This window comes from Camellia sinensis, chromosome 7 (assembly GCF_055761805.1).
Source record: "Camellia sinensis isolate YWXY chromosome 7, ASM5576180v1, whole genome shotgun sequence".
Classification (NCBI taxonomy): Eukaryota; Viridiplantae; Streptophyta; class Magnoliopsida; order Ericales; family Theaceae; genus Camellia; species Camellia sinensis.
Window position 1 is genome coordinate 109,120,554 of NC_138967.1, and position 16,186 is coordinate 109,136,739.

The 16,186-nt window shown below is 43.4% G+C and overlaps 1 protein-coding gene across 1 annotated transcript; it reads right to left on the reverse strand.

Annotated features, from left to right (window-relative positions):
- Positions 1-10,001: 10,001 nt before the first annotated feature.
- Positions 10,002-15,731, reverse strand: LOC145796024 (uncharacterized). The gene is made up of 2 exons (XM_082880997.1): positions 15,268-15,731; positions 10,002-10,017 (listed from the first exon to the last, which is right to left on the reverse strand). The coding sequence occupies exons 1-2, from the start codon at positions 15,729-15,731 to the stop codon at positions 10,002-10,004; spliced, it is 480 nt and encodes a 159-aa protein (XP_082737123.1).
- Positions 15,732-16,186: the final 455 nt, after the last annotated feature.

Consider the following 16,186-nt stretch of genomic DNA (forward strand, 5'->3'; position numbering starts at 1 on the left):
CATCTCCTAATGGGTACTACCCTCCCCATCTCCTAATGGGTTTGGCTTTTTCCAAACCCAACTTGATCCTTTTTTTTTTTTTTTTTTTTTTTTTTTTTTTTTTAAGATTCACAACCAAAGCTAAATATACATTCAATCTCATTTTATTTTATTTGGCTCAACAACAAAATCAAAAACACATTAATTAACATTGTCACATTATTCTTGTCAAATTTTATGTGTATTTAGAATTTTTTAAATTTATTTAGAAAAATTCTATTTCTACAAAAAAATTTCCTCTTCTTTTTTGTTTTAGTTTTTTAATTTTACGTATCTCTTTCTCCTCTCTATTAATTGATCTTCGATAATCTGAAGGTGAGTTGTTGCTCTCGTTTCCATATTTTTTTAAAAAAAATTTATTTGCATTTATAGAATGAATTTTCTTATTTCAATATCTCCTGCAGTTGTTTTATTGGATCTGTCTTTGATTTGATGGTAATCTTAGATTGAATTTCCCAATTTTCATTTTAATTAGTGATTACCTTAATTGAAATTTTTTTCTTCAATTTCCATGTTTTGGTTATGATTAATTGCGCGTTTTTGATCGATAGTCGCAATCCTGTCACCGCTAGATTGTCGCCATCACAAATCATCGTTGTTGTAGCGAGAGGATGGGAGAGAGTGAGAATTAGAACTTTAATTGTAAATAGATTAGTGAAAACATATGGAGAAATTGGCCTTGTTTGGTTTGTTTTTGAGAAACAAATTTTAGAGAAAATTTTCCAAAATTTTGTTTGGTTTAGTGATTTTGGAAATTTTTTACCAAAATCACTGTTGATCTCCTACACATCAATCAATCACTTCTCTCTCTCTCTCTCATTCTCAATCACTTTTTCTCTCACACATATCTACTCAATTATAATAAAATATCAAATTATCCCAAACTCCCACACTCCAAAACTATTTCCAAAATTATTTCCAAAATATACATCCAAACAAAGAAAAAAAAATTCTAAACTCTTTCCCTAAGATTTTTTTTGAAAATTTATCTCCCAAAACCAAACCCATTATTTTCGATGCAGCTAAAAGAAATAAATAAATAAATAAATGAAAAAAGAAAGAAACTGTAGACTCGACTTTTTTGCGCGCCCCCTTTCAGAGAGGCCCGAATTGGTCCTACAGTTCGGACTCCTGTCACAGTTCTGAATCTAATCTCACAAAGTACAACGTGAGACTGATAAACACCAAAGAGTCCAATTCGGCAAATCATTTTAAAAAATCGATTTTGAATAAAATAATGCCAAAACTGGACTGCCTTACCAGATTACAGAGTCGCCACCTGAATATTTTGTTTTGGGAAATATAGAAAACCCTGACTCATGCCAAAGGCCACGTGTCCGTCATCACCAAAGTTACTTCAGCTCAGGAACTTGGGTACAAGAGGGGAAGGTCCTAAAATGAGCACCCCCGCTCGCCCGATCAAAGGATCGGCCTCTACTAAGCATGATATGTTGTTTTATAAACCTCATGTGTTCTTATTCCAGTTATTAATCTAACCTTACTATGTGACGCACACAAGCAAGTATAGACTAAGATCGTAAGAATTGGAACAAATTCAACTCATGTTTGTTTATGAAAATGGTTTGAAGGTGCCACTTTCAAGTGGGCAAAAATGTGGATTTGCCACCCTCGGGTGGGCTTAAAACACAATTTTTCCACTTCGCAAAGTGGGCTTAAAACTCACAATCATCGAATTGTTCCAATTCAAGCTACAAAGCCTTTATCCACAGGCATTCATGCAGTTAAGCATTTAAACAAATAGCCTCATGGCAAGTATGCGATCATGGCAACACTCACACTTATCCAAGGATGCTAAAGTGTAACACTTACAGTGTACTCTGAGCCAAAACAAAAACTAGTTAGAAATATGCATGATCCTAACTATACAGAATGCGTAATGCAACACATGCAATAATGCAACTAAATGTACTCGGCTATCTAAGATGGAATATGACTGCAACAATTTGATACATGTATTCAAATAAGTGTTGAAATATGATGCAGTATGAATGATGCGCCGAGCCCGGTGCATGCAAGACAAATGAATGATGCACGCATGCAAAGCATAAGGTTTGCTAATCAAAACGTGCCCTAAAACCATCGAAAGCGGTTAAGTAAAAGGGAGAAAGATGTGAGGTTGGAAGACATGCACACACACACGCACGCTTATTACAACATTGCGCCCTCTCGAAAGAGGGTTCGAATGAATAAGTTAAACTACTCTAGGCTAAGTTAATTATTACAAAACAACTAATTAACTAACTTAGATAATTAATTATCACAAACCATAATTGAATAACTAACTATGCTAAGCTAATTAAAATATTATAAAACAGATTAAACTAATTAATTACAACACATGTATTAATTAGTTACAACTAGCTAATGAAGCAATAAAGTGGCCTCGTAGGCGAGAGAGATATGCATGCTCGGTTGGCTTCATTCTGAAAATCCACCGCCTTGCCTTTGGATGCCCCTATTTGCACTTTGCCTTGAACTTTGGACCTTACACCAACTAACAGACTGCTTCTGCCCCAAGACCAACACATTTTGAACAACTTTTCCACTGGTGGCCGGTCGGCCACCCTTTCCCTAGAATTCTCCTTTTTGCTGCAATGGAGAGCAAACAGAGGCAAAACAGTGGATTCTTAAACAATATATGTACTATTACCCTCCTTATCATTTCTCAAGCTCAAATGAGCGTAATTCTTGTCACTCAAGCTACCAACCAAGCATTTTCAATGCATGATGGCCAAATAGTCAAGCTTGTACAAAGTCAACGAGTGCACAAATAAGACTCTAAGTACCATCACCCTATCACCCTAACATACATGATCAAGGGTGATGGCGACCAAGAAACGTGGCACGTTTCATCACTCTGAGTATGAAACGTCCCACATTTCTTGTGTTTGGATTAACGTCCGATCCAAACACATGCAATGCAACACAAATGCTTATCTTGTTCATGTTTTACTTTGCTCGTTTTGTTTATACATTTTAACATTACCAAGCCATTCTTTAACCGGTTAAGTTCAATGTGAAAGTCCTCTAATGGGAGAAGGGTCAACCAAAAGATGGTTGAAGACATAAGAGAGATCATGCTTTTGGTTAGTAGAAACCCTCAAAAGAGGATTAAAACCATTGAGCACAAGCTCTATCTCAAGCATAAACACAACCTTAAGGTTAACCAACCCTCAAAACAAATGAAAAGTGAAGAAATGAGGGAGGTTGTAGACTTTTTAATGCTGAAATGGCATGAAGAATAATGCTAAAACATGCAAGCAACACATGCATAACATGTTAAAAGCCAAAAGCATTAAAGCTAGTGAAGAGCACTACACTAGAGGCATGCAATGTCAAGCTTAAATGAGCAAACCGGCTCTGGACATAGCTTAAACATTCCAAAACAGTGGCTAAATCATGCTGGAATTGAAGCACAAAAAACTACAAAAAAAAACATGCTCATATGTTGGCTCGCAAGCTAGGCTCAAAACACAACTCTCAAAAGAAATAAAAGAGTGAAGTATGTGAGGGTGTGACAAGGCTATAGGCACTGAAATCATGCATAAAATGATGCTATATCATGCATTCAACATGTGCACAACATATTAGAGGTCTTGAAACGCAAAGCTAGTGAAGCCAATTACACTATTGCTATACAAAGCAAGCCTCATATGACCGAGAAGGCTTAAATCAAAGCTAAAGAATGCTAAATCAGTAGCAAAAACATGCCGAGATAGAGTCACAAAAAGGTAGAAAAACATGCTCACATGCTAGACCATCTACACATGCAAACAAGACATAAGGAGGGAAGGCCACCCCCTCCTATTTTGGACCTCAAAACATACTTTTTACCACTGAAATTCTCCTGGAATTCAGTGGTTAAAAGGCAAAAAAAAAAGTGGTTTAAAAACTTTGAAAAGGAGCACAACACCTTAGCAAACAAGCTACCAAAGAGGGTGGACCACCCCTAACTCCAAAACATACCTCAAACCACTATTTTAAACCCTAAAAATAGAGTCTTTTAGAGGTTAAAACCAGCCTCAAAATAGCATGCAAAGGTGGCTAAACACTCACTAAAATAAAGCTTAAAAGAGGTAAGCCTTTAACTTTGAAGCACAGCACTAAAAAGGGTGCAATTCTAAGCTAAAACCAGCTTTGAGAGCTCAAACAAGACCTCCAAGAACCTCAGCTCCGAGGTGAAGGTGTTTGGCTAAGGGTTCTAGTGCAAATGTATAGAGAAAACTCACTTTCAAGTACAAAATAGGAAGAGAGAGAGGATTCTAGAGAGAGAGGCCAAAATTTTGCTCACAAAATTGTGTAACCCTCAAAATGGGGAAGAGACCCCCCATTATATAGCAAAACAAGCCAAAAGCTTGCTTTCATCCTTCCATACACATGTATGGAGATGAGCATCAGTGATCAATAGTTGGCACAACTGGCAAATAAATATTTGAAAAAGGAGAAAAATGGCCATCAGCCATCATTAGTGGCCGACCGGCCAGAAATGTAGCCAATCGGCAACCACTGATGGCCGACAAAGCACAAGCCATGGCTGATGGACATTGGGGATGGCCTACAAGCCACCCTCTCCTCTAGATTCAAAGAAACAAGCTCTTGGTCCACAACCAAGCACAAAACAGACAAGTTGAGAGGCTCCAAGGCAAGGCACCTAGCTGAAACCTTCAGAGGCTCAAAATGAACACTAGCATGCGGAATCATCGAGTGTTCAAAAGATGACGTCCAAGTGTTGAGGACGGTCAAAAATGGGTTGTCTATAGGTGCCTCTTTTTGACAGAACTCAGAAGTCATGAAATGACGAGAGTGAATGTCAAGGCCCAGAGACGACCCATTTTTTACAAGGCCGAAGACTTAGACAAACAAATAATCAAAACAAAGAAAGGTTGCGCCCACAGGTTGCCAACGTATCCCTTTACAAGGAATCAAACCAGCGTAGTTCTGGGGCAAAATGCAAACGATATGCACGATATAGAACATAACTCATGATCATGCAATAAAACTGTAACGAAACATCTAGATGCAAATGCCATGCAGAGACACATTACACAAACTCGTACATAAGCAAGTTAGCACAAACCAAACTACATTTTATGTAAAAAGGATGTAAGGAAATTATGCAACCTTAACTACGCATCACGCAGGAAAGGTAAAGAAATGCAACCGTCGGGTGCACCTGAGGCGGAAAACAAGATCCTAACACGTGGCACACGCGAGGAAAGAAATGGTGTGAACCCAGGGACACACCCCAAGGTCCCGAACTAAAGAGAGCACATAATAACAATTGAAACACATCAAACCATTATGTAACCGAAGCAAAAAGTGGCATAAGCATCGGGATCTGTCCGGATGCATTCAACCAAAGCGTCCCTACGCGCCAAGCGCGAGAGGGAAAAGGGAGCGGTGCAAACACCAGAGGGTGGTATAAACATCAGAGCACGCTCCAATCCTGTTAACCAAAACAAAGTGGTATAAGCGTCGAAACACATTCCACGTGGTTTTAATCGGAAGAGAGGTATAACCATCGGGCACACGGTCTAAACGCTTCTAACCAGAGGGTAGTATAAACATCGGGCACACGACCCAATGCTTCTAACCAACAGGGTGGTATAAGCGTCGGATACATGTCCTAAACGCTTATAACCAAAGGGGTGGTATAAACATCGGGCACACAACCCAATACTTCTAACCAACGGGGTGGTATAAACACCGGGCACACAACCCAATGCTTCTAACAAAAGCCAAGGAGTGGTGTAAACACAGGGCGTACCCGAGTGTTTCTAACCAACAAAGGAATAGTGTAAGCACCAAGCATACCTGAATGTTGCTAACCAACGAAAGGTGTCGGTGTAAGCACCGGGCGTACTCGAATGTTTCTAACCAATGAAAGTTGTACAAAGGACAGGAATGATCTTACCTGGAATTCCTCTGAATGAACCGTACATACGATATCGTCTGGTTGCACCAGCTTCAAATGAACCGTACATACAATATCGTGCCTGCACAAGAAAAAAACTTTGACAAGTACAATACAATAGGAATGCATGTTCTATGCAAACGTGAAAAACACATATTCTATGTGAATGTAAAGGCATGCACAATGCAATACAATGAAACATGCATACTCTATGCAGACGTGAGAAGACAGGTAATGTAATGCAACGCAGCATATATATTCTGTGCATAGTAATCAATGCATATTTAATGCAACACACCAAATAAAGAAATGCGCATCTTAAAAAGACCAATTCGAACGCAACCCTCAATTTACCTCTTGGAGGGGTTGCAATAAGTTCAAAGGATACACCTCGTACGTGCTGAGCATCACATACTGAAAACACAGTCCAGAGCTTCCGCGGAGGCCACTTGAAGTTAAAAATTTACTTCCCTTGCATTTTCTTGAGGGATCAAGACACAAAACAGCAAAACAACATCCAAGGAGAGCATCAAAGGCTTGCTGGCCACCTTAGAAAGCCACCGGCCACCCATCAGCCACAAAATAAGGCCACTGGCCACAAATGTGGCCAGTCAGCCACTGATGACAGATTTGGGACAATTTTGGCATTTCACCACGGGTCTTTAAATATAGGATTCCAAACCTTATTTCCTTACTCCCTCCTTGCTGAAAAACATTCCCCTTGTGCTCTAGACCACTTTCCCTCTTTCGATCCGCATTTCATACACATTTTCGGTCATCCCTCAAACATTCGATTCGCGAAACCCTCTTTGCACACTACATTTTGAACCGATTAAAAAGTGGTTTCGGTGCCCTCTTCTTGATTTCCATCACTTAGGGTTTGTTTCCCCCGAGTTACCCTTGATTTCGTTGCCCTCTTTCGAGCCTTGACCGTTTCTCCCATTTTTCCTCCCTCGGAGTTGACTTTTTGTTGACTTTTGGCATTCCCACCCATTTCCTACATTTGCGACCATTCTCCCACCCCTTTCTTCGAGATGGCGGACGACCTCTCACATGATGGAGCTCCTCCGGAGATGGAGATGGATCCCTAGTTCGAGCCCTTGCCGCTTAGTATCCGATCGTACGACCTGGCGACATACCATCCCGAAGTACACGTGCTGCCTCCCGATAGCATCCGCCAGTTCAGGGGGTTTGCATGAGGAGCACTTGAGGACCTCCTGCTACGCGAGCTGGAGTCACATCTATCTCATAATGCCTCTAAGGTATACACTTCCTCTTTATTTTTCGCAATGTAGGTTACATTTCTTGTATAGCTCACACTGTCTTTCACCTGTTCACCCCAAACACACTTGTGCACTGTATTTCTTACACTGCCTTGTATCTATTTGTCCCGCACATACCCTTGCACTGTATTTCTCATACTACCTTACATTTGTTTGTCTTGCTTACAGGGGGATTCATAAACCTTCCGTGGATACCGGACCACCTCCGCGAGGGAGTGGTATATGGAGCTTCCTGACGCCCCGTCCGTCACATCATTGATGAGTCCGGCTTCGGCGCATTTTTCATGGAGCTCTTACATCTCACTGCTAGCCGGCCTCTACTGGGCGCATTAGTAGAGAGGTGGTGGGATACCACCAATTCCCTCTATGTCTCTACAGCAGGGGAGATGACGATGACTCCCTTTGACTTCTTCATGCACCGGCATAGGAGTAGGAGGTCATCCAATTCCTTACGACAAAGACATGTGCGAGTGGGATGCCGCTCAGGTCTACCTGTTGGCGATTCGCCCACCCATCTCCCGGTCATGGATGGAGCGATATACCTAGTTCGCCAACCATTTCAGAGGGACGACACTGACGACCTGCGAGAAGACCGAGTACTACGCCCGGGGCTTCCTTATGTTCCTGTTTGGCACTACCATGTTCGCCGACCGGGCAAACATTGTTGGGCTCTACCTCATGAGCACTTTGGTGGACCTGTCTCGCGTCCGATTCTATGACTGGGGCGGCGTAGGCTTGGCTACATTATACGAGTAGATGAGCTCCACTTCTCGCTGGAGCGGCATCTACTAAGAGGCTACTGGAGGGCCTCAGGGGTACGTCCTACCCTTCTGTTGTATATTTCTGCTTTACATTTTCCGTACACCACACACTGCACCGCACACAATCTGCTCTCTACTTTACATTATCTGTACACTACACACACTATATATTGCACTCACCTGATATATATACTCATTGTCACCATTCCACCTTCTGCAGCTATAGGTGTAAGCCTATTTCCTGAGGCTTGCCCCAGAGCCAGGGGTAGTGATACCACCCATGGTGCCATACTCACACAGATATGACGGGAGGTGCTAGTGGAGGCCCCGAGAGTCATTCTCATTCTTTCGCTGATTCTTCAATATCGTGACCACAACAGAGGTAACTCGAACCTTACAGTCATTTCATCTTTACTTCATATTGCATCTCTGATGGCAGCTAATAACCTGTATATTCATTATTTGCAGATCACCTGGCAACCATGGACAGTGATGTCTGACGGGGTCGGAGATCAGTTTGCTGGAGCTCGAGAGGCCTCTCTATTTTGGATCTTACTTGAGGGCTCGTCTGTCGAGCGTGGTTCTTATGGGAGCGCTTCCTACGACAAAGCCTCGGCTTGCCTGAGCTAGTGGTACCGATGCCGCCTCCTTCATACATGAGGGTCACAGAGAGATATACCACACAAGAGATGATCGACTTCACCAGAGGTTGGGATGCCGACTTCTTCAGGCTTGAGGTTGATTATGCTGCCTTCATCCAGACATACCTCATGCCACCGCTGATTGGCGTTCGTGGAGGTAAGAGAGCTAGAGCTCTAGCTGCAAGATAGAAAGCGAGTGGATCTAGGGCATCCTGGGCTCATAAGAGGAGAAGTTCCTAGACGAGACAAAGAGCGAGGTGGCTAGAGCTGCCTACTACACTGACCTGTTGGGGACGTTCTGGTGAGACCTATCAGATCCCCATCGAGCCCGCACTGTCCAGTCACGAGCTTGTTAGCGTTCGAGGCCCGACCCCGGTACGTACCATACTTTACATTTTGTGTATTCAATTCATTTCAATTATGCTTTGTAGACCATTGATCATCTCAACACATTTACAGGCCTCCATAGAGTACACCAGGCAGGCTCTCGAGCTGGCAGCTTCTCTGATGGGGGTGGTTTCGACTAGTCTGAACCTACTCAGTCTGTACAGGATTCCAGTATGTTTCCTTCAGTTTGCACTTCATGCCATGAAATTTTTTGCTGATACATTAGCATTTTGATTGCAACTTGTCCCATACTGATCATAACTGATGCATTTGACAAACTGTCCTTTTCAGGACCCTTTTTAGATGCCAGTTCCTCTAGGCGCCCTAGCGGGAGCTACAACAGGACCTTCAGTGCCTCTGCCGACAACAGGGAGAGAGAGACGAGGGACTCCAGCGAACAGCCGAGGCAGAGCTAGACATACTCATGCTGTGAGCAGTCCACTAGAGCCTATCACAGAGGATGATGAGACAAACAAGGAGGAGGAGCCAGCGAGCCCACAATTAGAGTCATCTAAGGGTGGAGGCGACGGCACCAGCTCAGGTTCTGAGGGCGGTGGCGATGCTAAGGAGGGGTCCAAGAAGGGGAGTCGAGATGGCTCTGGGTCGGGTTCCAACTCAGATTCAGATAGCGGGGCCGATGGCGACAACTCTGAGTTCGCCCAGCCGGGAAGAGGATGAAGAGGGCCTCTCGATCCTGAGGTGGCTGGCGCCGATTCAGACGGTTTTTGCTTTAGTTTTTTTTTTCCTAGTAGAGTTAGTATATTGTATAGCCTTAGGCAATTTTATTTTCTTTAAAACTTGTTCTCTTTGTAAAAACAAACCATGATTGGAATGAAAACAACTTTTTGATTAAAAAGAGTTGCATTTATATTCTGAGCATCGCATTGCACTATTTTACACAAAAACGGGACTAATGAAAATTGAACATTTGTACATTGTCTTGGCAATTGCTTAGTCAAGTAGTGAACCAACTGAAACATAACAAACAAAATAAGGCAATTCAAAGAACAACTAATGCAACAACTCAATAAACAAAAACAACTCGATAAATGAAACAAATACAACTCGACAAGCAAATTTCAACAACTCGGTAAACAAATTGCAACAAATCAAATTGAAACAAAATTGAAAACAACTCAACAAAACTGTTAAAAAAAAGAGCAGGACGCATCCAGAGTAGAACAGAACACAAGTTTTCAGCGTCCTCATCACACAAGAAGACCAAAGACACTCTACTAGGGACAAAAAGAGGTTGTCGACCACTTATAATCATTGTCGGCCACTAAAGTGGTCAGTCAGCCAGAAAAGGTGGCCGGTCGGCTACCTGAACTGGCCGGTCGACCAGTAATTCTAAGAATCTCCAGATTGTTGCCACCTGTCTTCCACTCAACACCTTATCTTCTACAAAAGCTTTAGCTTCGTGGTTTCTTCATTCCTGCTCTATTTTTGCTCCAAATGGAACCATTCTTCACCGAAAAACTGTCTAATTGGATTGCAACTTTAGATGATACGAAAAAGTTAAATTTTTGGGGTTTCCGGATATATGCCCTATTCCCGCTGAGCCGTACTTGACTGTGTTTTCTGTTCCTCCATGCCGTGGCTAGATGTTGGGATCCGATTACACATGTTTTTAGCTTTGGGGGACAAAAGATATGCCCCACAATGGAAGAATTCCAAGTTTTGATGGAATCCCGGCGCGACGAGGAAATCTTGCCCCAGTCCCGTTTTGGTCACATCTAAGCTTTAGGACGGATGTGTGGGCTCACTTTGCACGATGCTCGATCCTTGGTTCATAATGGGGAGTTGGATAACCCCAGCTTGATTCATCGGTTTTCTGATGCCTATGACCGCAGTGACTGTCTTCGGCAAGGTTTTCGGCAACATGCACTTTGCTTGCGCATGTTGGATCATTTTCTGCTTGCCCCTGGCTTCGGAGGGTATAGCATTCGCTTGATAGAAGTTGCCCAAGGCTTGAAGGAGGGCGAGAGCTGCATTAGCTTGACACTAGTCGAGACTTTGATGGGCTTGGATGCTTTCCATCGCCGGGAGATTACTATGTTTGCAGGAAGTCCACTACTCTTGCAGGTAATGTTTCCCACCCTTCTCACATGTGTTTCTCACATCACTCGGCCCTTGGGCTCTGTTTTTCTCTCAAAGCCCTTTCTCACTTTTTCTCTCCACATACACCTCTCTATTCTTTAATCTCTCTTATTTTTTATCCCTCCCCAGGTATGGCTCATGGACAGGTTGAAAGTAGTGGAAGCTTGACACGCATATTTAGCATGCGGCTATTTCTTTCGCCCATGGCTAGTTGATTTCTCGACCGAGGGGTGGTGGTGCCAATGGATGTGCAACAGGTCTGTTGTTGACATTACTTGGCGTTGCCCCTAGTTTGATCTACCTGAGATGAGCTACAGCATGTCCCGATAGCCTGGCATTCAGTTGATTAGCTTGACACACTGTGTCTTCTACTTTCCATTTCGGGTCAGACGTCAGTTCAGCCACGACCAGACTTGCCCAGAAGAGGGAGTGGAGTACCCAACTTCATTTCTGATCCAAGGCTCAAAGCTAGCTCAGTATTCCACTGCACGGAGGACAAGAGAACTTCAGGCTCTCGCTCCCAATTTCAATTGCGCCCTTTCTAGCGAATGCATAGCTTAGCTTGAAGATGAGGCACAAACCGGGCCTACTTTGGCATCTGAAGCTTCCACAAGCTCTGGGAGGGGGAGTGGGAACACCTAACTCAACTATGCCCCAAGTTTATTGCTTTAATCTATACTTTCAAGTTTTCTTTTGAATGTAATAAAAAGCAACTTCAATTTGTGTCAACAGTTGGAGAACTCTATATTGAAATCAATGAAATTGAAGGTTGTGGGTACTGAAAATTTTCTGTTTGGTCCAAAAATGGTCTAAGTTGTAAAAAGATTAATTTGAACAAAATCAACTTTTATTAAAACTTTTCAAAACCATTTTCGATAAGGATCACAACTGGACACACCCGGAATCTATCCTTGAGACGTACAACCTCAAGTCCAACAACTGGAAAGTTGCCCCTTGTCTGAATAACAGTGCACTGTAGATCACAAACGAACTCCTGGATACAGAAAAGACAATGATGACCAAAACAATCACATGGACATAGTTGATTTAGAAGTGTTTATGGCTGGACTTCATAATGAAGTTGCCTACATATCCCGAAGATGGGAATCAAGCCTTACGTAGTTTGGTGAGGGTTCACACGGGTTTTAACACTTTCCTTTTGCGCTCTAACTTTTGCCAAGGCTGCCCTTTCTGGGTTTTCAACATTGCGAGCTCAATTTTTCTTTTTTCAAATTTTTTGTGCTCTAACTTTTGCCTAGGTCGCCCTTTTGGGTTTTCGGCCTAGTGAGCCACTCAAGGCTAGTATTTCTTCAACTTGTCCTTGTTGATAGGTTGGGAGAATTCGAGGCCATCTAGGTCCATAAAAATGACAGCTCCACCCGACCAAATTGATTTGATAATGTAAGGACCAGTCCAATTAGGTTTGAACTTGTCCCTACGGTCATGGATAGGAGCTCGATTGTCTTTGAACACCAAATCCCCTTCTTTTAGATTCCTAGACTTAACTTTCTTGTTAAAAGCCATGGCAATCCTTCGTTGATAACCTTGGACGTGGTACAGTGCTTTCAGCCTCCTCTCATCGAACAGCATAAGTTCCTCGAACCTGCTCTACTGCCAATCTGCTTCTGCTATCTGGCACTCAGCCATAACCCGCAGTGACGGAAGCTCAACTTCAACCGGCAGAACAGCCTCCATCCCATAAACTTGAGAATATGAAGTTGCCCTAGTACAAGTCCGAATTGATGTCTTGTAGCCCCAAAGAGCAAATGGCAGCTTATCTGGCCAGTCCCTGTAGGTTTCCACCATCTTCTATAGAATGTGCTTGATGTTCTTGTTGGCGGCCTCAACAGCTCCATTGGTTTGCGGCCAATATGTGGATGACTTATGAAAGCCACGTGGTACTTCTCCAACAAGTCGATCACTTCATTCTTGAAGTGGGAACCATTGTCCGAGATGATCTCATTCGGGACCCCATAACGACAGATGATGTTATTCCTGATGAACTTGGCTACATGCGACGCTTTCAACACTGCGTAGGATTGGGCCTCGACCCACTTTGTAAAGTAGTCTATCGCTACCAGGATGTACTCATGCCCGTTTGACCCCTTTGGAGTAACTGCCCCAATAACATCAATTCTCCAAACTGAAAATGGCCATGGTGACGTCATGTTGTACAGCTTCGACGGCGGGATGTTCATGCGATTTGCATGGATTTGACATTTGTGGCATCACCGAACAAAACCAATACAATCCTCCTCCATGGTTGACCAGTAATAACCCTGTTTGAGAATCTTCCGAGCTAGCATGACTTCACTCATGTGCGATCCGCACTCTCCTCCGTGGATGGCCTCCATTAAGTGCTTTGACTCTTCAGCATCAACACACAGTTTATGCATTCCCAGATGACCCCTTTTGTACAATTTACCCCCGTAGATGATAAACTAAGGAGCCATTTGCCGTATCGCCCTCTTATCTTTGGCGTTTGCCCCTAGTGGATAAGCCTCCTTTTCCAAGAAGTTCCAGATGTCAAAATACCAGGGGTTCTGATCTTGTACTTCATCTATTGCGGCAATCAGTTCGTAGGCAGGCACATACCTCTGTTTAATAATGATTGGACGCATCCGGACTCCCAAAGGGATATCTATCATGGAAGAGAGAGTTGATAAGGCATCAGCGAACCTGTTGCTCTCTCTTAACAGATGCGTGAAGATTAGATTCTCAAACCTGGGAATTAGAGCATCCAGGGTTTGGTGATAGATTTTCATCCTTTCTTCTTTAACCTTCCAATCTCCTTTCGCTTGAGACACAACCAGGTTTGAGTCCCCAATAACGTCTAACAGTTTTGCCCCTAGTTCCAGGGCAGCTTTCAAGCCAGCGATACATGCCTCGTACTCTACTTCATTGTTTGATACCTTGAACCGGAGTTTGAAAGCTAAGGGTAAGTGGGAATTGTCGGGAACTATCAGCAACACCCCTATCCTATACCCGTACTAGTTTGACGCTCCGTCAAAGTACATAGGCCAAATCTCTTCTTCAACCTGCAGAATGGCCTCATCTGGGAACAGATACTCTATTGCTTCGTCTCCCTCCATTGGGTGATCGGCTAGGAACTCTGCTACCGCTCTCCCTTTCACAGACTTGCGAGTCATATACTTTAAATCAAATTCGAAAAGAAGAAGCAACCAATGGGCTAGCCTACCCGTAGGCACTGGTTTCTCAAAGAGATATTTGATGGGATCTAATCTCGAAACCAAAATTACGGAGTGAGCTAGCAGGTAGTGCCTCAACTTCCTGGTAGCCCATACCAAGGCCAAACAAGCCTTCTCCAACGGAGTGTAACGGGTCTCATATTTTAGCATCTTTTTGCTCAGGTAATAAATAGCCTTCTCCACTTTATCCTCAGATTCTTGTGCAAGCATGCAGCCCATTGTTGTGTCGGTTATTGACAGATACAAAATCAATAGTTTCTCCGACTCTGGCAGTGACAACATGGGTGGGTTCTGTAGATGCTGCTTGATCTGCTCGAAAGCAACTTGGCATCGGTCGTCCCATTGGAATTTCTTTCCTTTCTTTAGGAGAGCAAATAGTGGTTCATAAGTCAAGGTTAATTTGCAATAAATCGTCTTATGAATTGCACTTTACCCAAAAAGCCTCGCACCACCTTTTCAGTCCTTGGTGGTGGCATTTCTGAGATGGCCTTAATCTTGGAAGGATCGACCTCAATGCCTCTTTGTGTAATCAAGAACCCCAGCATTTTCCCTGCTGTGATACCAAAAGTACATTTCTAATCCTCTTTGGTAGGCGTGTAATCTAGACCAAATATATGGGGGTTGTGTGGCACTTCAACCAATTCAGCGATGCCTTTCTGGCCACTCCTTCTCAATCCCATTCCGAGTACATGTTGAAGCTTATTCATGAGGTAAACGGATTGCGCGCTGACATAAAGTCCCTTATCAACAGCTAGAATGCTTTACACTACCCGGGCCTCGGCCAAGGTGAGCCCAGACAAGAAGACATCCTCTTCACCATGTGCAATTTCCAAGATCGGCGTAGTAAGCTCCGGTGGTGGATGTATGGAAGAGTTCCCAAAAACATTTGCTACCCCCTTCCCGTGGGTGTACTTCAACATCTGGTGTAGAGTCAAGGAGACAGCTTTCACTTGGTGCAGCCACGACCATCCAAGGAGTAAGTTGAAGATGGCTGGAACATCCAGAACATGAAACTCGATGTCCTGTTCGGCCGGGCCAACCTGAGTTCTGATCTGTATTATCCCCATCACTTCCCAATTGGTATTGTCATAAGCCTGAATCACGTGGGCTGTTGATACGAAATCTGCCGACTTCAACCCGATAGCATAGGCCGTACGCGATAGGCATACATTAATTGCAGATCCTGTATCAACTAAGACAACTGGTATCCACTTCTCTTTACACTCCACAGAGATATATAACGACTTGTTGTGCTCAGAGCCCTCAGGTGATAATTCTTTATGTGTGAAGGTTAAAGTCGGTGAAGCGCTACCTGGGAACACCAGTCCCACTAACTGTTCGGGGGTTGTGTTAATAGAGAGCTTAGCCTTATCCATTGCTGATAGGACGACTTGTCTATGCACCCGTGAGGCCATGAGCAATCTCCAGATGGAGATGTCTGCTTGAATCTTTTTCAGCTGCATCAGTACAGCTTCCTCCTCCAACAGTATGTCCTTATGTTTCTCTGCTTCCTTATCTTTTCCTGATGCCTCTGGTTGGTCTAAGTGTGGGGGCTTAAAGTACCGACCACTCTGAGTCATGTGGTCGACTTCTTCGGTATACCACGTATCATCCGGGAGATTCTGTCCCTAGTCTTCATCAGTATAGGCCAGACGCAAATCATCGTCTTCCCACCATATTCCCTCGGCAACTGACAAACAACTGTCCGCTTCATAACACATTCTGTCCCCGCAAAGGCCTTGGCTTTTCTATCCATCTGATCCGTCATGATCCTTTCTTGTTTGAACCGCTTCAGTGCGGCCTCTTGTTCTGTATCTGTTCTACAAATGCT

What these genes read in the sequence shown, in the direction of transcription:
- LOC145796024 (XM_082880997.1), bottom strand. Translation starts at nt 15,731, where the DNA reads ATGGATAAGGCTAAGCTCTCTATTAACACAACCCCCGAACAGTTAGTG.